Source organism: Tamandua tetradactyla, chromosome 3, assembly GCF_023851605.1.
Source record: "Tamandua tetradactyla isolate mTamTet1 chromosome 3, mTamTet1.pri, whole genome shotgun sequence".
NCBI lineage: Eukaryota > Metazoa > Chordata > Mammalia > Pilosa > Myrmecophagidae > Tamandua > Tamandua tetradactyla.
In genome coordinates, this window is record NC_135329.1 from 178,040,404 (window position 1) to 178,068,226 (window position 27,823).

Sequence of the window (27,823 nt, forward strand, 5' to 3'; positions counted from 1 at the left end):
AAAATGTATAATTGAATGATTATAAATGACACAATCAATATGGAAATGCAGTCGTCCAAATGCTAATAAAACAAATCTGTGACATAGTACTATATGCTTATTTTTTGGGCAGTGGTGGTGCATTGTCCGGGAATCGAATCTGGGTCTCCTGCATGTAAGGCGAGCATTCTACCACTGAACCACCCATGGGTCCCTATGTGCTTCTTTTTTATAACTACTAAATAAAAAGATCTAGCAGCAAGTCTAGTAATGTAATTTTGTTTCAAGGTACTATAACAATTGTAATATGTGCAAATGTATAGATTTCTTTGGTGACAAAGTCATAAGGAGTGTTAATTATATTGTGATTTGTTGCTATGTATAACATTAAAGAAAATACTAAATTTCAGTTAGAGATTAGTGAAAATAAAGACACAACATTTTCCCATCCAAGTCCAGAGGTTCCCTGAATTCTGTGGTCCTCTTCATTTCAATGATTTGAATTTAAATTTACTAAGACTTGTTTCTTTATTATTTTCTTTCCCTCCTTCCCTCCCTCCCTTCCTTTCTTCTACATGCTGTCTCACTTTCACTTTTGTCTTAAATTAAGGATGGAATTATCTTTTCTTTCACATGAAACATTGTCCTACTAACTTTAATATACTATGTTCTTTACATTATACCATATTACATGTTTAAATTATAATTTTATTTAAAGCCTTGGAAACCTCTATTTTAAAAAACGTAAATTTTATTTAAACATTTAAAATTATACCAATAATATACTGGTATATTACCTTTTTCTTGGGTGCATAGGAAGAAATCTTTACTTATCTTTAGGAAGACAATAAGGAGGTTAATACTTAAACATTTATTTGAGTCCACGAACCTCTTTTAATCTTACAGCAGTAGGAAATTTCTGATTATTTTATAACTTATCTATTATTTTCTCTTCAATTTGGAGATTTAAGAGACTGTAATCCTTATTTTTCAAGTGAATTTCATAAACAGTTTGATATATTTAGACAATCCTTTTTTTATTTAATATACCCAGTTTAGATTTATATTTTTGTGTATTAACCTTAAGAATTCCATTCTGACATTAAGAGTTTCTTATCTGGGAGGTAATTATACAGTTCTACTTCTGCCTTGTCTTTTCTCCATTTTTTGTTTCTATTTTTTTTATCCAGGGAATAGCCTTTGTATGTGATGGCATTTTTTTTCTTTATTATTTTTATTCCTTCTTACCCTAGTACAATATTCTGTTAGCTTATAGAGCCCTTTTGAAATTCCCTTCTATTTTGTTTTCTTACCCTATCTGTTTTTTAGGCCTGGCCAGAATCACTGCTTAGGTTTCCTGCTGGGTACTTTACATTCTCCTCTTCACTGGGGTAGAAGATAAGAATCTCCTTGAAGTGAGAGGGATGGTGACCGGTATCTTATTTTTCAGCTTAAGTTTGCTCAGTCACCTTCTTTTATTGGTTGATACCCTCCTTTTAGAATGGTAACTACCTTATTTCTAACATTTGTCCTCCACTGAGAAAAAGAATCAATAAGTATACATGAATGAAAACAGAAGTGGCATTGTTGTTGACTAATGAAGGAGCTGGTTGTATTGCATTCTGTTTTTGAACACACAGAGATTCATTCTTGTTAGTCCCTAGGTTTAATCAAGCTTGGTAGACTCTAGTAATTAAAACTCACTGAAAATTAAGTAAATACTAGAAGACGAATTTATAATTTTATGCACTGAAAATACTCAAAACCCTTGTGATCAGATCATAGCTACAGTTAGATCTATGTGGAAGTCAGAAGGTTGCTTGTTGAATATGACATCAGTACAAGGTTATTTAGATGAATTAAATATCTAAAGGTATAGGAATGGCCTTCTCATAAAGAGTTGAAATATTGAAGTTCAGTGATTGGTCTCCCTTCCCAAAGCTTTGTGCCTGGGCTTCCCATTGACATATTGGCTCTTTAGATCTGTTAATACAATCAAAGTAATTCTGTTTTGTGTTATATTGAAAGCAAGTGGCTTTGGAGACATGCTGACATTGATTTGAATCCCATGTCTATCTCTAATTATTTGTGTGACCTTAAATAAACTATTTACATGCATTTATTTCCCTTTTTTTTGTAGTATAAAAGTCATACCTCAGCATAGTCATAAGGACTAAATGATATATATTTAAATCACTTAACAAAGTGTCTGCCCTTACAAGAACTAACTAAATCACAATTCTATCAATTATATTTAAGATCTGCTGTAAGTAGCAGTTGATACTAAAATTATAACAGTTTAAATTTGGAATTTATTTCTCTCTCAGTAAAATCAAAGTAGCAATAAGTAGATCAGAGTAAATATCACATCTCTAGGATCTTCAGGGACTTGGGTTCCTTCTGACTATTAATCTGTCATCTTCGCTTGTACCTCATGCTGCAAGGTAGCTTCAAGAGTTCATACCATGATGTCTGCATTTTGGGCACAAAGAAGGATGGAGAGATGATAAAGGAGACAAACAGCATGTGCCAACTATTTTTTAAGAAGATGCTGAAAAAAGCTGACAGTTTCTTACTGATCCCATTTACCAAACTTGGACATATGTCAGCAAAGAAAGCATAAATATCCCAGTTAAATACTTGGTGAAACTTGCTTCTTGGGCCGTAGGAGAGGCTAGGAAATGTAATCTTCTAGGTAGTCATGTGCCTAGAAAACAACTGGGGTTCTCTTAATAAGATAGGAGAGAATAAATATTGAACCTTTAGCAGTTTCTTTTATAGTAGCACTTGCTATGGATATTATGTTAATGATTATTGATTGTTATGAGTCCTGATGGTCTACGTGCTGTTACTTTCAAATGACTTTACATAATTATGTTCTGATTCATTATATTTCAACTAATGATTTTGGGTAATATATATATGTATTTTTTTTTGGGGGGGGGTGCATGGTTCAAGAATTGAACCCGGGTCTCCTGCATGGAAGGTGAACATCCTACCACTGAACCACCCCTGCACCCATGGCATTATATATTTTTATTTCCAATTCTACAGGTCACCTCAATGTAGCTACCAATACTTAGTTTCTGGCATTTTAGAAATACATTTGTAAAATGAGAGCAAACATAATCATCTTGTAAATCTCTATCAGTTAGAATGCGTGTGCTATAACCAACAGAAAACCTAACAAGCTTAATCAAATTGAGCTTTTTTTTTCCATCCTGTGTAAGAAAACCAGATGTAGGCAGTTCTGGGTGTATGGCAGCTTAATCATATCATCAAGGACCTGAGGTCTTTCACTATTGCTGCTTTGCTCTCTCTAGCCTTTTAATTTGATTCTTGCACTAGTCTTCTCTTATTTAAAGGTGGTTACAAATAGCGAGTCTGCATTCTAGTCAGGAAAAAGGTTGAAAGAGCCAAGGTAAAAAGTTCTTCCCTTTTCATTTGTAAAGTGATGCCTTCTAGATAGTTTCCTGTCAAACATCCTTGACCAGAACTCTCTCACATGCATACCCATAGCTGCAAGAAATACTAGAAAGTAAGTTTTCTATGTGGGCAGATTCCTACCCTCAATAAAATCAGAGTGCTGTTAGTATTGAGGAAGAGAAAATGTAATATGTGTATAAAACCACCTACAGAATTTACTAAAGTACCTGCTTAAAATGTATTTTGATTCATTAAGAGAAAAAACTGTCTGCACAATTACTAAATTCTCTTTGTTGTTGCATACATACAGAACTTCATTTAGGTTTGGGTTTTATCTTTATTGTCTCTAATTTTTCAGAGAAATGCTTTGCAAGCAATTTCTCCAGCCACATTGGAAGTTCTTATGCGAGTTTTGGCAGATTGTGATTCCTGGGAGGATAGAGATCCTGAAGAAGTTGGTAGAAAAGTAGAACTAACTCTGAAGTGCCTTACAGAAGTGGTACATATCCTTTTGACTAGCAGCTCTGACCAGCGCCAAGTGGAAACCAGTTCTATTTTGGAAAACTATTTTAAATTAATGAATTCAGATCATTCAGCTTTACCTAATCAAAAGAGGTCCAGACAATGGGAAGCCCGGTTCATAGGTCTACAGATCAAAATGTTGAGTGAGTATTACACAAAGACAGTTTTTTCTGAGTCTGTTATTTTATTTATGTTTTTTTTGTTGTTGTTTGGTTGTTTTTTTACATGGGCATGCTCTGGGAATCGAACCCAGGTCTCTGGCATGGCAGATGAGAATTCTGTTTTTGTTAGGACTAAGGTTTTGCCCATGCCACCTGTCCCTTGATTTTTGGATGAGGATATCCGTTCAGTAAGAAAAAAGAAAGCAGAACATATCACAAATGGATTCATTATCTAAGTCTCATTTTCATAATTATCATATATTAATTTAATAGTATGTAAATGAAACTGTGTTGCCAGACATAACCAGGTGCTGCTTATTAAAACAAGTTAGGTGCCATAGTTAGTTTAGACTGAAGCCATATAATAGAAGAACAATTAAAACAAATCTATGGTAAATTTAAATACCACTCATATATAAAAAGTTAAATATTTGAAATAATAAAATATAAAACTTATTTTTCCTATCACATAACAAGTACAGAATTTGTTTTCTGTTCTTCATCCCTATTATTTCTCAATTAGTTTATATCTTTTCTCAACTGAAAAGCCTAAATTAAAAATATGATTGGAGTAAATGTTTGTATGATCCCAAATCTTTCACTTTTACATAAACAATTTTATTTTTATTTTCCTAGATACCATCACAGCCATGTTAGAGTGCACAGATAGGCCTGTCCTTCAGGCCATTTTTCTTAATAGTAACTGCTTTGAACATCTCATACGACTGCTACAGAACTGCAAGGTATTTTTTCTACTTTTATTGTCTTTGGTTTTAAGAAGCTATTGTGTTGTTTATGTTTTGATTCAGATTTGTTTCAAATATTATAATCAGTAAATTTGTGTAATTAATGTTTGCATTTAATTGGGTAACCACGTTTTGTCTTGAATTGAACCAGCATTATATCATGTTTATAATTGTCCAAATACTTTGAATAGAGTCAAACTGGAAATAAATTTCTTTGTATTATGAGCATTTCTGTTCATGAAGCATTTTATTTTTCACATCAATTCTACACTTGGTCAGTAATTTCCTTGAGGCCCTTGAAATCATTAGTTCCTTCTGATCTCTTGGCTAGCTGTTTATGTGAGAGCATATCAAGAGATGATCACAACTTGCTTTTAGTTCTTTGAAAAACAATTCAGTTTGTCATGGAAACTGTGTCTTTGACCACATTCTGTAAACCTAAAAAAGTTACCCATCTTATAAACATATGGTACTGATTGTAAGGAATATTAGATAAAACACTTGGATTGCTCAGTGTAAACCTATTATTCCAACTCAAATTGTATGTCATTGACTGAAAAATCTTTTTTATGAAAGAAGTAAATTATTTGAATGAGTAAATAACAAATATTTTTGAGCTCCAACTATGTGTCATACACTGCTCTAGGACTGTGGAAACACACAAATAACCTGCCCTTGTGTAGCTTATTTTGGTCAAGGGTGAGACAACAAACATAAATATATAGATTATTAGGTGATGGTAAGTGCCTTAAAGAAAATTAACATTTGAAAGAGGAATAGAACATTCCTAGGAGGAGAGATATTGCTATTGTATGAATGTGGGTATATGTATTTATATGGGGAGAGAGTGAACAAATGACAAATCATTGAGATAAACTGTTAAAATGAACCTGGGTACAGTATATTTAAATGTCCTTTGTACTATTATTATTCAGGGAAAGACTCCAATAAGGGGGTCTTTGAACAAAGATATATAGAATTTGAGAGAGCAAGCCACACAGATTATCAGACCTTCAGTCAGAACACGAAAGGCCCTGAAGTGGGGGCACCCTTGGTGTGTTTGAGGAGCAGCAAGTAGTCTAATATGGCTGCAGATGAAGTCAGAGAGGGAGCCAAAGGCTAAATTACATAGGGTCTTACAGACCATGGTAAGGACTGTGGTGATTTTTGCATTGAGTGCAATAGGAAAGTGGTAGAAGGTTTGAATGGAAGAGAATGTGACCAGATGCATAATTTAAAAGATTACTTTGGCTGTTACATGGAAGAAGTGAGACCTGTTAGGATGCTTTTGTAAAATTTAGGCCAGAATTGATAGTGACTATGAGTATGACCAATTTATAACCAAATTATAGATTATGACAAATTAAGTTATTAGAATGGATTTGTTTTTTACTTTCATATGTTATACTACAGAATTTTCAACAACTCTAGATAAACCTCTAGATAATTCCAAATAAATTAAGAAATATAAAGTTGCAACAATATTTTCTAGAAATTTAAAATAAGGACTAATTTGACCTCTTTGAGAATACTAGTATACTCCTATTAATATCCTTCCTAACAGTTTTTTAATTCTGATGCTATGAACCTGAATGTTAATAAATTAAAGGTAACATATTATCAATATGAACATTCAATTAAAAAATAATCATCTTATGTAATAGGAATTTTTGTTAAATGTAAGTTGTATAATCATTCCATTTATCACTGTACTAAATGCTTTAATGGTGTTATTTGGTTAAGAAGTTATGTCCATATGCTTCTGAATTTAAAGAAAAAGTTAGTTTTAAACTTCTTTAGAATCATGTTTCTAGTTTGTAGGAATCCATTAATTTTTCTAGTTCTGGGTATAACTATTTTTCTTCAAAGAAACTTTCCTCTAATCTTTCCCTCACTTTAAAAAGAAATTATGTCATAATTCTTAATTTGCATAATTTTAAAAGGTAAGAATGATCACTTTATTTTATTTTTTCATCACATAGTTGTGTATTCAACACCTTGATCATTTTTAGAACAGTTACATCACTCCAGAAAAAGAAATAAAGAGAAAAAAGAAAAAAAACCCCATACATCCCATTCCCCTTACCCCTCCCTCTCATTGACCACTAGTATTGCCGTGTACCAATTTTTTTTTTACCCTTTCCTTATACAACCCCCCATGATTTATTTATTTGTTTGTCCTTATTTCTTACTCATCTGTCCATATTCTGGATAAAGGTAGCATTAGCCACAAGGTTTTCACCATCAAACGGTCACATTGTAAACACTATATAGTTATGCAATCGCCTTTAAGAATCAAGGCTACTGGAATGCAGTTCAACAGGTTCAGATACTTCCCTCTAGCCACTCCAATTCACTATGAATAAAATGGGGTATTTATATAATGCATAAGAATAATCTCTAGGATACTCCCGATATTGTTTGAAATCTTTTAGCCACTGAAACTTTGTCTCATTTCTCTCTTCCCTCTTTTGATCAGGAAGGCTTTCTCAGTACCATAATGCCAGGTCCTGGCTCATCCCCAGGAGTCACGTTCCACATTGCCAGGGAAATTTATACCCCTGGGAGTCATGTCCCATGTAAAGGGTGGAGGGAGGGCTGTAAGTTCACCTACCAAATTGGCTTAGAGAAGAAGCTACATTTAGCAACAAATGAGGTTCTCTGGCAGTTATAAGTAGGCTTAGGTACTCCTTTGCAGGAATAAGTTTCATAGGGGCAAGTCCCAAGATCAAAGGCTTGGTCTATTAAATTGGTTATCTGCAATGCTTGTGAAAATATCAGGAATTCCTCAGATGGGGAAGTTTAATATTTTCTCCTTTTTCTTAGTACCTCCAGGGGGCTTTGCAAGTACTTTTGTATTCTCTGCCCAAATTATTCTGGGATGTATTGGGGCATAATGCTGACCTGTACAAACTGACAAGATCTCACTCCCTATTCAAGATTCCATGTAATTATGGTGTTTGAATAAGTTGACCATACAAGTAAAATTAGATATTGTGCTACCAAAAATATAAATTTTGCAACAGGTAAACATCTCTTCCTTTGGAATCACACAGAAGTTGAAATTTTAAAATATAGACCATATCATTGTTTACCCTGTTTTCTGGTTGACCTCAGTCCAATCCAGATCAACTTCAGTCAGATCTCTATTTGAAATTTGATCCGTTTTTCAACTTTATCAGTTGCTTTATGGAGTAATACTGACTTTCATAGCTTCAGGGCTCTAACTGTGCGCCTCAGGTGTGACACAAATACCCTAAGTTCTAGGGAACAACCAGGTTATACACAAGTAGTTCAGCATCTCAGACTTTAGAAATTAACAGTTACAGCTCTGCAGTAGATGAATAGAAAATTTTAAGCAAATTTTCGCTTGGTGTTGGGTGAGCTATAGATGCCATCAAGAATTATAGACCTCTGGCTTGCTTTGAAATTTGTTTCTCAGATGAATTTTTTTTCAAGTCAGAATCAACGTCAGTAAAAATATTAATACGACTTATCACTTAGTTGGTTTACTTTCAAGCCAGATTGGGATGCTTTATACAAATACTTAGCTAGTGAAATGAGGAGAGGGCTTGGTGAGGGTAGTGTTTATTGAATTTTGCACTTAGCAAATGTTTTATGATGTATTCGAATAAAAAATGTACAGCTGAAAATTTTGAAGTACATGTGTATTTTTGAAACATGTTCATTGTAGAAAACTTGAAACAGTAAGAAAAAAAAATCCCCTAAAATTCCATCAGCTAGCCTCCCTCCCTCCTTCCCGGGCCGGCTGAGAGTCTCGGAAAGGCAAGTTTCCCAAGCCAAGGTGGCCGGCGCCCCTCTTTTGCGGGCGGCATCCTGGTCCGGCTACGAGTCTCGGATCAGAGGGCTACCCAAGCCGCGGTGGCCCTCCCCCGCGGGCGGCTTCCTGGTCCGGTGGGGAATTCCCCAGGCTGCGGCGGCCGGTGACCGACGCCCCTCCCCCGCGGGCGACTTCCTGGTCCGGTGGCGAATTCCCAGGGCACGCTGTGGCCGGCGACCAGCCACAGGGTCCCCTCAAGCCGCGGTGGCTGATGCCCCCACCACGCGCGGCCCCCCGAACCAACGGAGAGAATTGGATCGGAAATGCCCAGGCCACGGAGATCGGTGACCGGGGGGATCCCTTCCAAACACGTGAGACAAACGTGTGCCACGAGCGCCACCTACTGGGCAGGATAAGAAAAACAGAACCCAGAGATTTCACAGAAAAATCTTACAACCTTGTTGGGTCCGACACCCAGGTAAATCTGACTAAATGCCCAGACGCCAGCAGCAGAAGATAACGGTCCACGCTCAGAAGATTGAGAATATGGCCCAGTCAAAGGAACAAACCAATAGTTCAAATGAGATACAAGAGCTGAGACAACTAATGCTGAATATACGAACAGAAATGGAAAACCTCTTCAAAAATGAAATCGATAAATTGAGGGAGGACATGAAGAGGACATGGGCTGAACATAAAGAAGAAATAGAAAAACTGAAAAAACAAATCACAGAACTTATGGAAGTGAAGGATAAAGTAGAAAAGATGGAAAAAACAATGGATACCTACAATGATAGATTTAAAGAGACAGAAGATAGAATTAGTGATTTGGAGGATGGCACATCTGAATTCCAAAAAGAAACAGAAACTATTGGGAAAAGAATGGAAAAATTTGAACAGGGTATCAGGGAACTCAAGGACAATATGAACCGCACAAATATACGTGTTGTGGGTGTCCCAGAAGGAGAAGAGAAGGGAAAAGGAGGAGAAAAACTAATGGAAGAAATTATCACTGAAAATTTCCCAACTCTTATGAAAGACCTAAAATTACAGATCCAAGAAGTGCAGCGCACCCCAAAGAGATTAGACCCAAATAGGCGTTCTCCAAGACACTTACTAGTTAGAATGTCAGAGGTCAAAGAGAAAGAGAGGATCTTGAAAGCAGCAAGAGAAAAACAATCCATCACATACAAGGGAAACACAATAAGACTATGTGTAGATTTCTCAGCAGAAACCATGGAAGCTAGAAGACAGTGGGATGATATATTTAAATTACTAAAAGAGAAAAACTGCCAACCAAGACTCCTATATCCAGCAAAATTAGCCTTCAAAAATGAGGGAGAAATTAAAGCATTCTCAGACATAAAGTCACTGAGAGAATTTGTGACCAAGAGACCAGCTCTGCAAGAAATACTAAAGGGAGCACTAGAGTCAGATACAAAAAGACAGAAGAGAGAGGTATGGAGAAGAGTGTAGAAAGAAGGAAAATCAGATATGATATATATAATACAAAAGGCAAAATGTTAGAGGAAAATATTATCCAAACACTAATAACGCTAAATGCTAATGGACTGAATTCCCCAATCAAAAGACATAGATTGGCAGAATGGATTAAAAAACAGGATCCTTGTATATGCTGTCTACAGGAAACACATCTTAGACCCAAAGATAAACATAGGTTGAAAGTGAAAGGTTGTGAAAAGATATTTCATGCAAATAACAACCAGAAAAGAGCAGGAGTGGCTATACTAATATCCAACAAATTAGACTTCAAATGTAAAACAGTTAAAAGAGACAAAGAAGGACACTATATACTAATAAAAGGAACAATTAAACAAGAAGACATAACAATCATAAATATTTACGCACCGAACCAGAATGCCCCAAAATACGTGAGGAATACACTGCAAACACTGAAAAGGGAAATAGACTCATATACCATAATAGCTGGAGACTTCAATTCACCACTCTCATCAATGGACAGAACATCTAGACAGAGGATCAATAAAGAAATAGAGAATCTGAATATTACTATAAATGAGCTAGACTTAACAGACATTTATAGGACATTACAACCCACAACAGCAGGGTACACCTTTTTCTCAAGTGCTCATGAATCATTCTCAAAGATAGACCATATGCTGGGTCACAAAGCAAGTCTTAACAAATTTAAAAAGATTGAAATCATACACAACACTTTCTCGGATCATAAAGGAATGAAGTTGGAAATCAATAATAGGCAGAGTGCCAGAAAATTCACAAATACGTGGAGGCTCAACAACACACTCCTAAACAACGAGTGGGTCAAAGAAGAAATTGCTAGAGAAATTAGCAAATACCTCGAGGCGAATGAAAATGAAAACACAACATATCAAAACTTATGGGACGCAGCAAAGGCAGTGCTAAGAGGGAAATTTATTGCCCTAAATGCCTATATCAGAAAAGAAGAAAAGGCAAAAATGCAGGAATTAACTGTCCCCTTGGAAGAACTGGAGAAAGAACAGCAAGCTAATCCCAAAGCAAGCAAAAGGAAAGAAATAACAAAGATTAGAGCAGAAATAAATGAAATTGAAAACATGAAAACAATAGAGAAAATCAGTAAGGCCAGAAGTTGGTTCTATGAGAAAATCAATAAGATTGATGGGCCCTTAGCAAGATTGACAAAAAGAAGAAGAGAGAGGATGCAAATAAATAAGATCAGAAATGGAAGAGGAGACATAACTACTGACCTCACAGAAATAAAGGAGGTAATAACAGGATACTATGAACAACTTTACGCTAATAAATACAACAATTTAGAGGAAATGGACGGGTTCCTGGAAAGACATGAACAACCAACTTTGACTCAAGAAGACATAGATGACCTCAACAAACCAATCACAAGTAAAGAAATTGAATTAGTCATTCAAAAGCTTCCTAAAAAGAAAAGTCCAGGACCAGACGGCTTCACATCTGAATTCTATCAAACATTCCAGAAAGAATTAGTACCAACTCTCCTCAAACTCTTCAAAAAAATTGAAGCGGATGGAAAACTACCTAATTCATTCTATGAAGCCAACATCACCCTCATACCAAAACCAGGCAAAGATATTCAATCTCTCTAATGAATATAGATGCAAAAATCTTCAATAAAATTCTAGCAAATCGTATCCAACAACACATTAAAAGAATTATACATCATGACCAAGTAGGATTCATCCCAGGTATGCAAGGATGGTTCAACATAAGAAAATCAATTAATGTAATACACCATATCAACAAATCAAAGCAGAAAAATCACATGATCATCTCAATTGATGCAGAGAAGGCATTTGACAAGATTCAACATCCTTTCCTGTTGAAAACACTTCAAAGGATAGGAATACAAGGGAACTTCCTTAAAATGATAGAGGGAATATATGAAAAATCCACAGCTAATATCATCCTCAATGGGGAAAAATTGAAAACTTTCCCCCTAAGATCAGGAACAAGACAAGGATGTCCACTATCACCACTATTATTCAACATTGTGTTGGAGGTTCTAGCCAGAGCAATTAGACAAGAAAAAGAAATACAAGGCATCAAAATTGGAAAGGAAGAAGTAAAACTATCACTGTTTGCAGGCGATATGATACTATACATTGAAAACCCGGAAAAATCCACAAGAAAACTACTAGAGCTAATAAATGAGTACAGCAAAGTAGCAGGTTACAAGATCAACATTCAAAAATCTGTAGCATTTCTATACACTAGCAATGAACAAGCGGAGGGGGAAATCAAGAAACGAATCCCATTTACAATTGCAGCTAAAAGAATAAAATACCTAGGAATAAATTTAACTAAAGAGACAAAAAACCTATATAAAGAAAACTACAAAAAACTGCTAAAAGAAATCACAGAAGACCTAAATAGATGGAAGGGCATACTGTGTTCATGGATTGGAAGACTAAATATAGTTAAGATGTCAATCCTACCTAAATTGATTTACAGATTCAATGCAATACCAATCAAAATCCCAACAACTTATTTTTCAGAATTAGAAAAACCAATAAGCAAATTTATCTGGAAGGGCAGGGTGCCCCGAATTGCTAAAAACATCTTGAGGAAAAAAAACGAAGCTGGAGGTCTTACATTGCCTGACTTTAAGGCATATTATGAAGCCACAGTGGTCAAAACAGCATGGCATTGGCATAAAGATAGATATATCGACCAATGGAATCGAATAGAGTGCTCAGATATAGACCCTCTCATCTATGGACATTTGATCTTTGATAAGGCAGTCAAGCCAAGTCACCTGGGACAGAACAGTCTCTTCAATAAATGGTGCGTAGAGAACTGGATATCCATATGCAAAAGAATGAAAGAAGACCCATATCTCACACCCTACACAAAAGTTAACTCAAAATGGATCAAAGACATTAGGTCTAAGACCATAAAACAGTTAGAGGTAAATGTAGGGAGATATCTTATGAATCTTACAATTGGAGGCAATTTTATGGACCTTAAACCTAAAGCAAGAGCACTGAAGAAGGAAATAAATAAATGGGAACTCCTCAAAATTAAACACTTTTGTGCATCAAAGAACTTCATCAAGAAAGTAGAAAGACAGCCTACACAATGGGAAACAATATTTGGGAAACGACATATCAGATAAAGGTCTAGTATCCAGAATTTATAATGAGATTGTTCAACTCAACAACAAAATGACAGCCAACCCAATTACAAAATGGGAAAAAGACTTGAATAGACACCTCTCAGAGGAGGAAATACAAACGGCCAAAAGGCACATGAAGAGATGCTCAATGTCCCTGGCCATTAGAGAAATGCAAATCAAAACCACAATGAGATATCATCTCACACCCACCAGAATGGCCATTATCAACAAAACAGAAAATGACAAGTGCTGGAGAGGATGCGGAGAAAGAGGCACACTTATCCACTGTTGGTGGGAATGTCAAATGGTACAACCACTGTGGAAGGCAGTTTGGCGGTTCCTCAAAAAGCTGAATATAGAATTGCCATACGACCCAGGAATACCATTGCTGGGAATCTACTCAAAGGAATTAAGGGCAAAAACTCAAACGGACATTTACACACCAATGTTTATAGCAGCGTTATTTACAATTGCAAAGAGATGGAAACAGCCAAAATGTCCATCAACAGACGAGTGGCTAAACAAACTGTGGTATATACATACGATGGAATATTATGCAGCTTTAAGACAGGATAAAATTATGAAGCATGTAATAACATGGATGGTCCTAGAGAACATTATGCTGAGTGAGTCTAGCCAAAAACTAAAAGACAAATACTGTATGGTCCCAATGATGTGAATCGACATTCGAGAATAAACTTGGAATATGTCATTGGTAACAGAGTTCGGCAGGAGTTAGAAACAGGGTAAGATAATGGGTAATTGGAGCTGATGGGATACAGACTGTGCAACAGGACTAGATACAAAAACTCAAAAATGGACAGCACAATAATACCTAATTGTAAAGTAATCATGCTAAAACACTGAATGAAGCTGCATCCGAGCTATAGGTTTTTGTTTTGTTTTGTTTTGTTTTGTTCTTACTATTATTACTTTTATTTTTTTTCTCTATATTAACATTCTATATTTTTTTCTGCTATATTCCTAGTTCTTCTAAACCGATGCAAATGTACTAAGAAACGATGATCATGCATCTATGTGATGATGTTAAGAATTACTGATTGCATATGTAGAATGGTATGATTTCTAAATGTTGGGTTAATTTCTTTTTTTCCATTAATTAATAATAAAAAAAAAATTCCATCAGCTAGAATAAAGGATACTATACATATATTTGAGGGCACCAACGTATGTTATCCTCATAATGTGCTTTTCAGATTAGGCAATTAAAATGCCCAAGCCATTTTAAATGTGACTTCAAGGCTTTTACAAGCAACTTTTGCACAAAAAAAGATTGCATTTTTTAGCAAAACAATATTTTGACGTAAAAACATATGATATAAAGAACAGTCTATATGGAAAACTGCATCCAATAGTTTCCATGGACCAGAAGCACAAAGGGCAAATATTACTTCATGTTTTCACAAGTGGCCGACAGCACATTCTGACTTTCATTAAAAAAAAAAAAAAAAGATGTTAGTTCACATAAGCACAGTTTGGCAGAGAGAGCATTTGATTAACAATGTGTAAAGAAATAGTAAAAAATAAGTTGAACCCCATTGTTAGAAGGTTGGCAATCTCTTAACATTTAGCCTTTTTTTCTTTTCTTTGCTTTTATTTTAACTCAGCATAAGCATTTCCCCTTGTTTTTTTTTTTTTTTTAATCATGTGTTGTTTTATTTCCTACGTCTTTTATATACCATATTTTTGACATTTTGAGATAGTGGGAAATTTTTCTTTGGTAGTAAATCTTTGATTATAAAGTTTAATTACTGCCACAAGAACTGCTGTCCAAATATTTAGAGATTGTAGGGAAATCTGTAGATTTAGACAGAAGGAAAAACAAAGGCAATGAAAACTGCGCAGGCACTCCAGAAGAAGACTCTGACAACTGCTCCACTGATTGCCTTTTGATCCTTTGTTCCAAAGTGAAATCTAGGTGGCCTGCTTTTTCCTCTGTTTCTCGTGTTGGCACAAATTCCCCCATTTATGTTTTATACCAGATATAAACATGGAATATATAACTTCTTAACCAAATAACATTTGGTTGGAATAATGCTTATTCTATCAATAAATGTTTCTGAAAGGCAGCCTTTCCCTCAATGTCACTTTTTTGAGAGTCAAATATCTTGCCAGATTATTGCATTGTTTTCTTAGCTGTTCTCTCCATATGCATTCATAGCCTTTTTCATTGATGTCAAAAACGCTTTTTATTCCCTCCCAAGATTTTTAATATTTTATTGCAGTATTTTAAAAAATCAAAGTTAATTTTAAAAATCCATGATGAACAAATGTCAAAATGTTAAATAAAGGCAGCATCCATCAGCCCGATTATTGTGAGATGAGTAAGAAAACACTCAGGAAATCATGAAAACATTTTTCTCTAAAATTTTTTAAAAGTTGTATTGGTTTGCCTTCCACATTTAGGTGAATAATAAATTCTAAATGGAATTTAGAATTCTAAATAAAATCCATTTAGAATCGGTTATTTTGTACAGTGTGAACTAAATATTCAGTTTCATTTTTCTTCTGTATGTACACATAATTTCTTAGAATATTTATTAAAAATTCTCTCTTTTCCCATCGATCACTGATCTTCCAAGCCGTTTCTGTTACTTATTGTGTCCGTACATGTGTACGTCTTTTTCTGGTCTTTCTAGCATGTTCCATTTGTCTATTTTTCTTACTCTGATTGTTACCCCATTGTTCTGATTATTAAATTTTTATAATGAACCTTAATGTATATTAATACAGTTCTTTCCATCTTGTTTGCTTTATGACTGTCTTGGCTGTTTTGACCCATTTCACTGTTCTCTACATTTTTTAATATTTGTCAAGTTTGTCAAAAAAAGTAAGGTTTCTTATTGAGATGGCTTTAAATCCATAAAGTAATATGGAGAAAATTACCATTTTTATAATATTGTGTATTTTTGTCATGAACATAGCATATCTCTGTTTAAGTCTTCTTTAATGTCTTAATTCAATTTTTATAATTTATTTACAGAGTACTTTGTTAGTTTGCAAGCTGACAGAATGCAGTATACCAGAAATGGAACAGCATTTTAAAAAGGAGAATGTAATGACCTTTAAGTTTGCAGTTCTGAGGAAGTGAAAATGTCCAAATTAAGGCACCAACAAGAGGTTAATATCATTCAAGATAGGTCAATTGGTCAGGAACACCTCTGTCAGCTGGATAGTCACACGGCTAGTTCCTTGCTCTTGGGCTGCATTGCTTTCAGCTTCTGTTCTGTGGGAATTCCTCACTTTACTTCTCCAGGGCTGGCTTTCATCTCATGGCAATTTCTGGACTCTGTGCATCTCCAGATATCCATGTTTCGGCTCTCCATGTGTCTTCATCTGTGTCAGCTCTGTTATGAAGTTTCTTTCATTTCTGAGGCTTCTGTCATTTCTCCCTCTGTCAGCTCTGAGGCTTCTGTCGTTTCTGACTCTAAAATGTTTTCCTTTTTTAAAGGAGTCCAGTAAACTAATCAAGACCACCTTGAGTGAGTGGAATCATATCTTCAACTAATCAAAAGGTCATTCCCACAGTTGGGCATGCCATACCTCCATGGAGATAACCTAATCAAAAGTTACTGTCCTACAGTGCTGGATTAGGATTTAAAGCAATGGCTGCTCCCACAAGATTGGATCAGGATTAAACACAATTTTTCTGGGGTACATAATATTTTTAAACCAAAACAGGTATTACATACATTTTGAGATATATTAACATATATTTCATATTTCTGGTTATATTATAAATGGCATCTTTTAAAAAATACCATGCTCCAATTAGTTGTTGGTCATATATCCAAAAACAATAATTTTTAACTTTATTATAGTAACATATATAGAACTCAGTATTTCCCATTTTAATGACTTTAAAGTATACAATTCAGTGGTATTAATTACATTCACAATATTGCATTGCCATCACCAAAATTCATTACCCAAACCTTTTCATTAACTCAGACAGAAACTCTGTACCTCTTAAGAAGTTAACCTCCATTCTCCTTACTCCTCAGACCCTTGTAATCTGTAATATACTTTCAGTCTCTATAAATTTGTTTATTGAGGTATTTCAAATAAGTGAGATCATAAAATATTTATCTTTTTGTTTCTGGTTTATTTCATTTAACATGATGTCTTCAGAGTTCATCTATGACAACAAATCTACCTTTTTACCACAATGATGTCATTGTGTCAATGCTTTGCTTAAAATATTCTCTCCAACACCATTAAAATATTCTACTGATCATTTAAACTCTTTAGCGTATGTACAAGGCTATAAGAAATCTGGCTCAGGCCTATCTCTTAAACCTTATTTTATAAACCCTTGATTGTAGTCTTATTAAACCCTTTAGGGTCCTTAAACCTGTCATGTTTATTTTTAATTTTTGCTTTTTTTTTTTGGTCTTCTTGGTGCTGTTGCTACTTGAAAAACTTTCCTTACTTCTCTGTTCTTCTTTTTTAATATTATTATTATTTTAGAGCATTATAGATTTATAGAGGAATCATGAAGAAAGTAGAAAGTCCCCATACCCCTCATGCATAGTTTTCCTTATTATTATCATTTTGCGTTAATGTGATACCTTTGTTACAACAGATGAAACAATATAATTATATTAACTATGCTTCATAGTTTACATTAAGATTCACTCTTTGTGTTCTACAATTCTGTGGTTTTGTATTCCATTTTATATCTGGTAACATATATACAACTTAAAATTATCCATTTTTACCACTTGCAAGTATACAGTTCATTGGTATTATTTTTTTATTTTTTTATTTTTTTTTACTCATTGATGAGTTTTACTTTGACATCATCCACCATCCAAAGAGAAATAGAGGAGAGATTGAGAAGTATGCCCAAACAGAGCAACTTTATTCATCACCAGTTATGCCTTACTCCTTGTTAGAGCTACCCTGTAGACTTCTCACATGTCTGAAATCTTTCCACACTATCTTTTGCTCACTTTCATTATATCAATCATATTTTTCCCAAGAAAATAGCCCAATCATATTGTTTTCTCAATGCCACCTTTACTTTTTTCATATCTCTAAGATCCTGGTATTAGAAACTGATGTTCTTTCAGTTGTTAGGTAGTTGTAAAGCACAAATTACATGGAATTGGTGGTTTTAAGAAATGTAATTTCTTTAGAAAATTATCCCCATTTCTTCTCCAGAGAGTACAAGAGAATCAGATTTTCTAAGCTTCATTCCAGAAAAGTATAGGCATAAACAGCAACTTTAGAATTGTTAAAGCCTGTAGAAATGATATACACCGCGAGCCATCCTTTTATATAAAAAAAAAGAAAAACATGTATTTGACAAAAACCTCAAGAAAAAAACGTCCTGTTCATATTTTTAATTCGACTAAAAAATGGTGCCTGTTCCCCATGTTTGTAGCATAAAACCAATGTACAAACCAAAGAACAATTCTCCCCATCGTCTTCATACATATTGCAGTGAAAATCAGACCAGCACAGCAGACAGAACACCCTTCCAACGTGCACTATGGAAATACCACTATGGGAATACCACTGCATTCCCAACATACTCCCCTCAGGAAATTCTACAGCAGTCGTTCTGGAATACAGCTGGATTCAGCCTTAGACACAAACCGGAAGAGGTTGGACAAGAAGAAACTTTTCTGATTCCAGGCCTAAAGCTTCAATATCAGTTATTTTTCAACTGAGCCAGAGAAAAGCCTGAGGACTCCCAAGATCTTTCAAGCACAAAAGTATAAAGGAAAAAAGTAGAAATTAAAAAAAAATAAGTAAGAATACTACAGAAGTGCACTGATTGACCATAGCACTCCTCCCACTCAGAAACAGGTTTCCTCTCCTTGAATAAGAGTACATCATGCCTCCATATGCAAAAATTGGTCCAAGCCAGGGACTATGAAAAGTACTGTGGGGGCTTCACTGAGTCTTCTGGAGGCCACCCCTATGAGGAATAACCAACGTTATGGCCCTTTTCCCTTCCAAATCCCCTGGAATGCTTGCATACATTAGAAACTGCGACTTTTTCCTACTTGAGTCTATTATTTCAGAAACAGCAGTTTGGGAATGCCAGCCTGATCCCTTCCTGCTACATGAACATTTTTCAAGCAAAACTTTAATATTCATGGTAATAACCTGGGATTATTGTTTGCTAAGATGCTTAAAGAAGATATTATTTTGTACTGAAAATTGTTAATAATAAAGTAGTAATATAAAAAATGAGGATTAGAAGTAGAGACCAACCATGATCTATTTCACTTCAAAAAAAGTATCCTGAGACTCTTCAGTGTTAGCTCCTTAACGACAGGGAAGTTAAACAACACCTTTCTGGAGGAATAGTTTTATGTTCTTATTGAATGTCTGCATTTGAGGCAGTGGGAATTGCTGCTTCTTCAGAGCAACAGGATTATTTCCAAGTTGGAATTCCCAGAAGCTTTAACATTCCTAACTCTGACTTTACCAATCCAAAGACTTTAAAAGAAAAACGTAATTAAATGTATTAAAAAGGCAAAAATAAAACAAAACAAAACAAAACAAAACAAAAACAATAGAATGCTTAATCTACTTTCCTTTTTGTTCTCAAAATGTTAAGGATTGATTTCCTTTATCCTTTAAAATTAATTTTTTTAGTTAACTTCCTCTGGTTGTGTTTCCCAGGGATCTTTTGGTCAATTTTTCTGCATTTTATATTGTTACTTCTTTCCTCACACACAGAGAATTAAAACTAATAAAAAGTATTCTTTAAAACTAATCATCCAAAAACAGCAGAAAATTACTTTTTTGAATTTTCTTATTTCTACTGCAAAATTTTCAAAGCACCCACCCCCATAAGAGTTCACCCTTATCTGTAAAATGTTTATGAATTCACTGTACTTTGCCTCTCATATTCATTTCCCATTTAGAAAAGAAATACTCCTTAAAAGGGCCAATAAATAGTACAAAGGGAAACATTGAGTTGAAAGTTTCACAAAATCTCTAACATTAAAATCAGGCAAATGCTTTTATAGCCATCTTTAATAGAGCCTTTCTTTTCCATCATTCAAACTAATAAAGAAAGGAAGATTGCAGAAAGAGGGAGGAAGAGGGGTGACTAGGTATCTGCAGCAACTCTGGAACAAAGAGGCCTAGCTGGAAAAGCCAAAATGTTCTTCTCTGAAGATTTCTCAGCACGAGGTTTTATTTTGTGAAGCATGTAAATCCAGAAGGAAACAGAACAAATAAAGAAGAGATACTTGCTGCAGTGTTCACATGATGGCAAGTTATCTTCTATCTGGGAAGTTGAAATATTGGTGCAGCCGTGAGTTTCAGTAGCTAGCAGTGGCTCTCATAAAACCCCTACGCGGAAAGATGTCTTTATAAAAGGTAAAAACACAAATTAGTTTAAGTAAGCATAAATGGGAACTGCCGTAGTAGACAAGGAACTGACTTTTCAGGAACAGGAGAAATCATGGATTGGTCTCTTTCTTATTCTGGAGCTCCAGTTCGGCAGCCTTTTGTACGGCTGTATCGGCCAGTAACTGCAAGTTGCTGAATTCCTCGTACTGCTCCGGTGACACGGGCTCCAGAGAAGGCACATGCAAAAGGTTGCTGGTGGAAATCTTGACCTTTTCCTTTGGTTGGGCCTTCAGGGTGAGCTTCTGGCTGGTGGCCAACTCTGGATCCAGCATCTTCTCCTCTGACTCCGGACCCGATGGCCGAGGGCTCAGGGGCAGGCAGGGTACTCTGTCTGCGTCTCTGGGCCCTGATTTGGCCTGCAGAGATGGATGGGTGTTCTGCAGGTGGCCCAAATCAGCAGCTTTACCATTCTGGTGACATACGGTGATAAGGTTGGGGTCATTTCCATCCTGCTGAAGCATATCAGGGAGTTCGCCTCTGCGGGCATTGATGAACCAGTTAGAAATCTGCAGGAAAGACAAATGGGTCTGCTCCGACAGCATTCGCTTCTCTTCCTCCGAAGGGTAGGCCTTAAATCGGTGCTCATACAGCCAGTCACGGAGGATCTTTACGGACTCCGTAGGCCAGTACCCTTTCCGTTTCCTCTTGCCCTCTGCCGGGACAAGAACTTGGTTTACACTTGTGTCAACCGGGGCGTCTTGGACCGGAGTTCGGTCGTCCGGCAGACTTTCCCCCGCGGCCTCCATGTCGATGAGTTCATTGGTATTATTATATTCACAGTGTTGTGCTGCAATCACCACCATGTATTACCAAAACGTTTCCATCATCTGAAACAGAAACTCTATTCTAATTGAGCATTAACTACTCATTCCCCACTGCCATGCAGGCCTCTGTTAATCTTTATCCTAATTTCTGACTCTGAATTTACATATTCTGATTATTTTATATAAGTAAGATCATATACTGTCTGTCCTTTTATATCTGGCTTCTTTCACTCAATATGATGTCTTTAAGTTTCACCCATGTTGAAGCATGTATCAGAACGTCATTTTACAGCTGAATAATATCCATTCTTCCATTGATGGATATTTGGGTTTCTTCTGCCTTTTGGCAGTTGGAAAATGCTGATATGAATATTGGTGTACAAAGATCTTTTTGAGTCTCTGCTTTCAATTTTTTTGTGGATATACCTAGGAGTGAGATTGCTAGGTTATTTAGTAAGTCTATATTAAACTTCCTGAGGAACCATTGTTTTCCATACTGGCTGCACCAATGTACAATCCTACAACGAGTATTCCTATTTTGCCACATCCTCATCAACACTTATTTTTTCCGTTTTTTCAATAGTACTCATTCTAGTGAGTATAAGGTGGTATCTCATTGTCATTTTGATTTGCATTTCCCTAGCAGCTGAATGTTGAGTATCTTTTCTTGTACCTGTTAGAATTTGTATATCTTATTTGGAGAAATGGTAATTAAGAAAATTCTGTGCCCATTTTGTTTTAAATTTTTAAACATTTTATATTGGAATATCTTGAAACTTACAGGATAGTTACAAAAATAGACAAACCCCATACAGAGAACTCCTACATACTCCTATCCCTTCTTGATATCCAGATCTACTAATTTTAACATTTTATCACATTTGCAGTATCATTCTGTTTACCTATCCATAAATCTGTCAGCCCATCTACCTATTTATCTTTCCATCTATCTCTCAGTCCATTTTCTAAACACTTGGTATAGCTTGTATACATGGTGCTCCTTGAATACTTAATACTGTCATGTACATTTCCTGAGAACAAGGATATTCACTTATATAACCACCTTGTATGCAGTTATCAAGCTCAAGAAATTTACACTGATATATATCTTATAGTCTATATTCTAATTTTTCTGTATGTTCCAATAATTTCCTTTTGAGCCTTTTCTCCTCCCTTGTAAATTTCCATCCAGGGTCATGTATTGCCTTTAATGTGTCATTGTCTCTTTAGTTGCTATTTTTTTCTTTCTTTTTACTCTTTTTATTGTGGCATAACATGTATATGTATAATATAGGTGTTTTCATTTCAACCACTGCCAAGCATAACACAGTGGGTTTTCACATTCACTGTGTTACAGTACTCTCACATTCTTCCATTACTAAACTTCCCCATCTCCCCAGACAGAAACTCTATACCTATTTTGCGTTACTCACCATTCTTCCTGCCCTCCACTCCTGGCGACCAGTACTCTTAATGTCTGCTTCTATGACCTTGCATATTCTCTAGTATTTTCTTTCTAGTTACCATGCAGCTGGAATTTAATATCTTAAATTTAAACAATAGTGGGAGAAGTTGTGGTGTCCTTTAAATATAGTAAGAGAAGTTCATGGCATACCCAGCCTTCTGGACAGTGTGCAGCCAGACTACACTGCCACTGTAGATCTCTGGACCTGTTCCTAAGAGAGCAGGGTAACCTTTATGTGCATGATGGGATGCCTGTATGTTGGTGCCACTCTATTCTGTGGATCTTTAAAAGACCGACCCAGGAAATTTGCCACTGACTTGTCTTCTCCAAGCTTTCCTTAAACAAGAAGTGTTTTATGGATAGCTGAAGTATTCTATGAAACATTTAAGTCAAAGAAGCCAGGAGCACAGGATTACCAACTTTATGACATATATAAGAGTATCTGGGAGAGGAGGAAAGTCAATTTTGTAGGGAGTGAAGGGGACATTCAGATTTTGTAAATAGGGAAGTTCCTGAGACCGCTAGTGAGTGCAAGTCCAGGACAAGACCCATACGTAGAAAAGATGGAGAGGACCATATACTTCACTCTCACCTCAGGCTGATTTTCTTGATAGGAGGGCTTTGGTGATTTGAAGCTGTATGTTCTCAGGAAAACATGTTCTTAATTTTAATCCATTCCTGAGATTTTCAAAATTTTCTTCCATTGTGTAGGTTATCATTTTATTTTCATGATAAAATCCTTTCAGATGCAAATTGTTTTTAATTTTGATAAGGACCCATTTATCTATTTTTTTCTCTTGTTGCTTGTGATTTGAGTATAAAGTCTAAGAAGCTATTGCTTAACACAAGATCCTGTTTTCTTCTAGAAATGTGTTTTTGTTTCCTAGACTGCTCCATGAAAATAACCTGAAATGAGTTGGCTTAAACAATTGGAATTTATTAGCTTTCAGTTTTGAGGCTGTGAAAATGTCTAGATCAAGGTATCATCAAGGAAATGCCTTCTTTCTGAAGAATCTCCTTTCCCACATGGCAGGGTGCAGGGTGGTATCTCCTCTTCTCTTCCTTCTGTTCTGGGTTCTGTTTCAGCTTCTTGGTTCTTGTGGCTTTTTGTTTGTTTCTTTCTCTCCCTATCCCTTCCTTTGATAAGGTACTCCAGTAATAGAATTAAGACCCATACTGAATGAGATGGGTTACTCCTTAATTCAAGTAGCCTCATCAAATGGTCCTACTTACAATGGTTTTATACTCACATGAATGGATTAACTTTAAGAACATGTTATTCTGGAGGTAGAAACAGCTATAAACAACCATAGAATGTGATAGTTCTGACTTTTCTATTTAACTTTTTATCTCATTTGGAGTTGGTTTTGTATATTATGGGAGGTAGGACCCTACATTCATTCTTTTGCAAATAGAGATCCAGTTTTCACAGTACCATTTTTGAAGAGAGTATTCTTTCCCAATTCACTGGTCTTTGACCCCTTGTCAAAGATCAGTTGGCCATGGGCAGTGCGACAGTGGTTCAGTGGCAGAATTCTCACCAGCCTTGCTGAAGACCTGGGTTTAATTTCCCATGCCTGGCCATGCAAAAAACAAAAATAAAAATCAGTTGGCCATAAATGTGAGGGTTGATTTCTGAGTTCCCAATACTATTCCTCTGGTTTATAGATTTGTTCTTGGGTTAGTATCATGCTGTTTTGATCATCGTGGCTTTGTTATAAGTTTTCATATCAGGAAGTGTATATCCTCCAACTTTGTTCTTTTTCACAGTGGCTTAGGGTATTCACGGGCTTATCCCCTTCTATATAAATTTTTTCCTTTGAGTATTATATTCACTTACCTTATATTACTTTATATTCGATAGCTATGAATTGTTTTACTTAAAAAGATTAAGTAGTATAAAATTAAGCTTTTAAAAGAAAATACTTTTTCAATTCATAATACTTGTGCCTTTGTTTCCTAGGGCCGCCCTAACAAAACCCGACATACTGGGTAACTTAAAACAATAAAATGTACTGTCTCATAATTCTGGAAGCTAGAAGTTTCAAATCCAGTTGTCAGCAGTGCCATGGTCTTTCTGAAGACTAGAGAAGGATCCTTTCTTGTCGTTCTAGTTTCTGGTGGTCGTTGTCAATCATTGGCTCTCCTTGGCTTGAAAATTTAGCAGTCCAATCTCTGCTTCATCATCACATGGCATTCTTCCCTTATATTTGTCTGTCTTTGTGTCCAAATTTCCCTCTTTCTTTTAAGGACATCAGTCACAGTGGTTTAGAGTCTGCCCTAATTCACATTGGCTTCATCTTAACCAATTACATCTTCAGAGACCTAATTTCTAAATAAATCACATTCATAGGACCAGGGGGGTCATGTCTTTTGCTTGTATCTTTTTGGGGGACACAGTTCAACCTACAACCCTTGCTCTTTCTCTCAAGTCTCTTTACTATCACTGTCATTTTCACCATTATCATCATAAACATCGACAATAAAAATAGATACTTTTTTACAGCTACTAAGGAATAAATTAGAAATCATCTATGTGCTTAATCCAACATGTCAAATTTTATTGTCTTAGCATCCCTAACATTAACAGGAATTAATTCCTTTGGTTAGTTGGGTACCAATATACTTTGAAATTATTCACCCACGTTTGATTGAATTTTTGGTTTTACATTTTTAGAAGAATATTCAACAAATTTATTCTATTGCTCGTATAGGGGGAAATGGAAATAACATCATTTTATATACTAGTGAAAATTTATTTGGAAGCACCAAAACTGTTTTATATTTGGAATTAACTGTCTCCAAGTACATTTCATACATTTAAGTACATTTCAATATAACTATAATTGGAGTCTGATACAGAAACATACCTCACATTTATAGTCTATTTTTCCTTTGTCACTTTGATATTTAAATTTTAAGTTGTAAATAAGCTGTGACTATTCCGCTTATTACAAATAAATCCAAAGGCAAATGTTTATACCCCATTTCATCTATCACACTAAAAACAGAACCTTTGAGGATTTATCTGTGCAAATGTTGATGAAAGAGTATTTTCATAAGAATATGATTAAATTAAAAAGGGAAAGGAATGACTAGGAAACTTTTCACTTCCCTGTATATTTGGGATATTCTGAAGTTAATAGATAACAGATTGTTGTTGTCTTAGGCCTTACAGCCTGTGTGTTAACTAAGAATCCTTGATTACTAAGGACTCCAACTTTGTGATTATGCTTTTCTGGACTGATATGCCAAATCACTTAAAAGTTATTTATGCAGGGAAAAACCAACAAATAACCAGAACTGTAGGGAGCCTTTGAAGTTATAATAAAACCAATAATTCCTCCAAATTTATACATCCAAGATGCTGTGCACTTGATATATTTTTAGTAAATTTAAAAATATAATTCATTGGGGTAAAGAGTTAAAAACATAACACATTTTTTGGCAAATTGCTATGAAGAACAAAATTTGCAATGTGCAGAGTTCTGCTAATTAAACTGTTTCTAAGAAAATGGTATTTTGTGTAAACTGATTCAAATCTATGAAAATGACAAAATACAAACATTTTAGTTAACAGTTGTATGGAATTGCTATGAGCATTTTCCCTTAAAAAATAAAAAGGCCAGATTTAGAAAAGTTTTGTGGACCCTACAATTTAAAAGAAAATATATTAGCTATATTTTTCATGTGATTTTTATGCCCTACGCTGATATTTTATATTCATATTCATTTATAAGTAGATTAGATACTCTACTTATAAATTACCTCATTTGGCTGTCATAACAAACCTGTAATGAAAGTGTAAAGGCAGGTGCTACTGAAAAGGAAAGGTAGAATTACCTCTGTAGATTTAAATAAATAAGTAGTTAATTTGATTCTGGGATCAGTGTCTCCTTACTGCCCCACTTTTGTGATGGCTTTTAAGCAACTAATGTAATAAAGCCTTATGGTAATAAATTTGACTTATTCAATAGAAATATTTTAAATCATTTCAAAATCTGTGACTTGTGGGAAATTCCTTTTAGATACTTAAATTTACTTAAGGTTATTAGTACAGAATTAAAAAGTTTAAGGATAGAAATTGTCTTTGCCACTCCCACTCTCTAAAAAACATCACTTGTATCTGTCTACCTGTGAATCTATCCACTATCATGAAACCCCTAAGCCAGTCTGCATCTATGACTTTCTTGCTTTAACAGCCTTCTAACTAGTCTTGCCACCTCCACTTTTGCTCCCCTCTCACCCATGCATAGCCAGAGTGATCTTTCTAAAAGCCAAGTTTGATATTGTCACTTCCTTGCTGAAAATTCTTCAATGGCTCTCATTTCTGTTAGAATAAAATATAAAAGAATCAACTTATAAAGCCTTCCTCAGCCTCATCTTTCAACTCAACACTACCTCCATCCCTCTATCTTCCTAACTTCAGTTATTTGAGCACATCATGTTCTCTCTCACCTCTAGGCTTCTGCATTTGTGTTTTCTCTGCCTGGAACTCTTCCTCAAACCTTTACTGACTATCTCCCATTCATCATTCAGGTCTCAATTTAAACATATCCTCCGAGGAACCTTCTTCGTTCTCTCCAGATTAGGCTAGATACCTCTGCAATGTCTCCCTATGATGGATCTTATTGTTGCCTGTTATGAACACTTAATTGTTTTCATAACAATAAAAACAGTTTTAATTGGCTGTTTATGTCCCTAGATTGTAAGTATGTGAGAAGGTGACTGTGTTTGTCTTGCATACAGAGGTCTCTATGGTACTTACCACAATCTCTAGTAGTAATAATAGGGGCCCAATTAACACTTATTAAAGGAAAATATCAATTATTAATTAGCTTATCTTTCAAAATATACAATACTTTAGTTTAAAGCATCTTTAAACTGATAGGCACTTGTGATTTGGAGCTATATACCCCAGAAACACATGTTCTTAAATTTAATC

The 27,823-nt window shown here is 35.3% G+C and overlaps 2 protein-coding genes across 21 annotated transcripts in view; one reads left to right on the plus strand and one right to left on the minus strand.

The window, feature by feature from the left end:
• NBEAL1 (neurobeachin like 1) overlaps window positions 1-27,823 on the plus strand; it is a 312,588-nt gene that overhangs the window by 110,351 nt on the left and 174,414 nt on the right. For all 20 annotated transcript variants that reach the window (XM_077154757.1, XM_077154758.1, XM_077154760.1 and 17 more), the window contains 2 exons: window positions 3,764-4,070; window positions 4,725-4,831. In XM_077154757.1, coding sequence (XP_077010872.1) covers window positions 3,764-4,070; window positions 4,725-4,831 — 414 coding nt within the window. The remainder of the gene's footprint in view (window positions 1-3,763; window positions 4,071-4,724; window positions 4,832-27,823) is intronic.
• On the minus strand, window positions 20,248-21,395 carry LOC143677993 (homeobox protein TGIF2LX-like). The gene has a single exon (XM_077154781.1). It carries the CDS (start codon window positions 21,393-21,395, stop codon window positions 20,700-20,702), a length of 696 nt encoding a protein of 231 aa, XP_077010896.1. The 3' UTR covers window positions 20,248-20,699.

Bases quoted from the DNA above. Each gene is read 5' to 3' on its own strand.
- LOC143677993 (XM_077154781.1), bottom strand. From the start codon at position 21,395: ATGGAGGCCGCGGGGGAAAGTCTGCCGGACGACCGAACTCCGGTCCAA.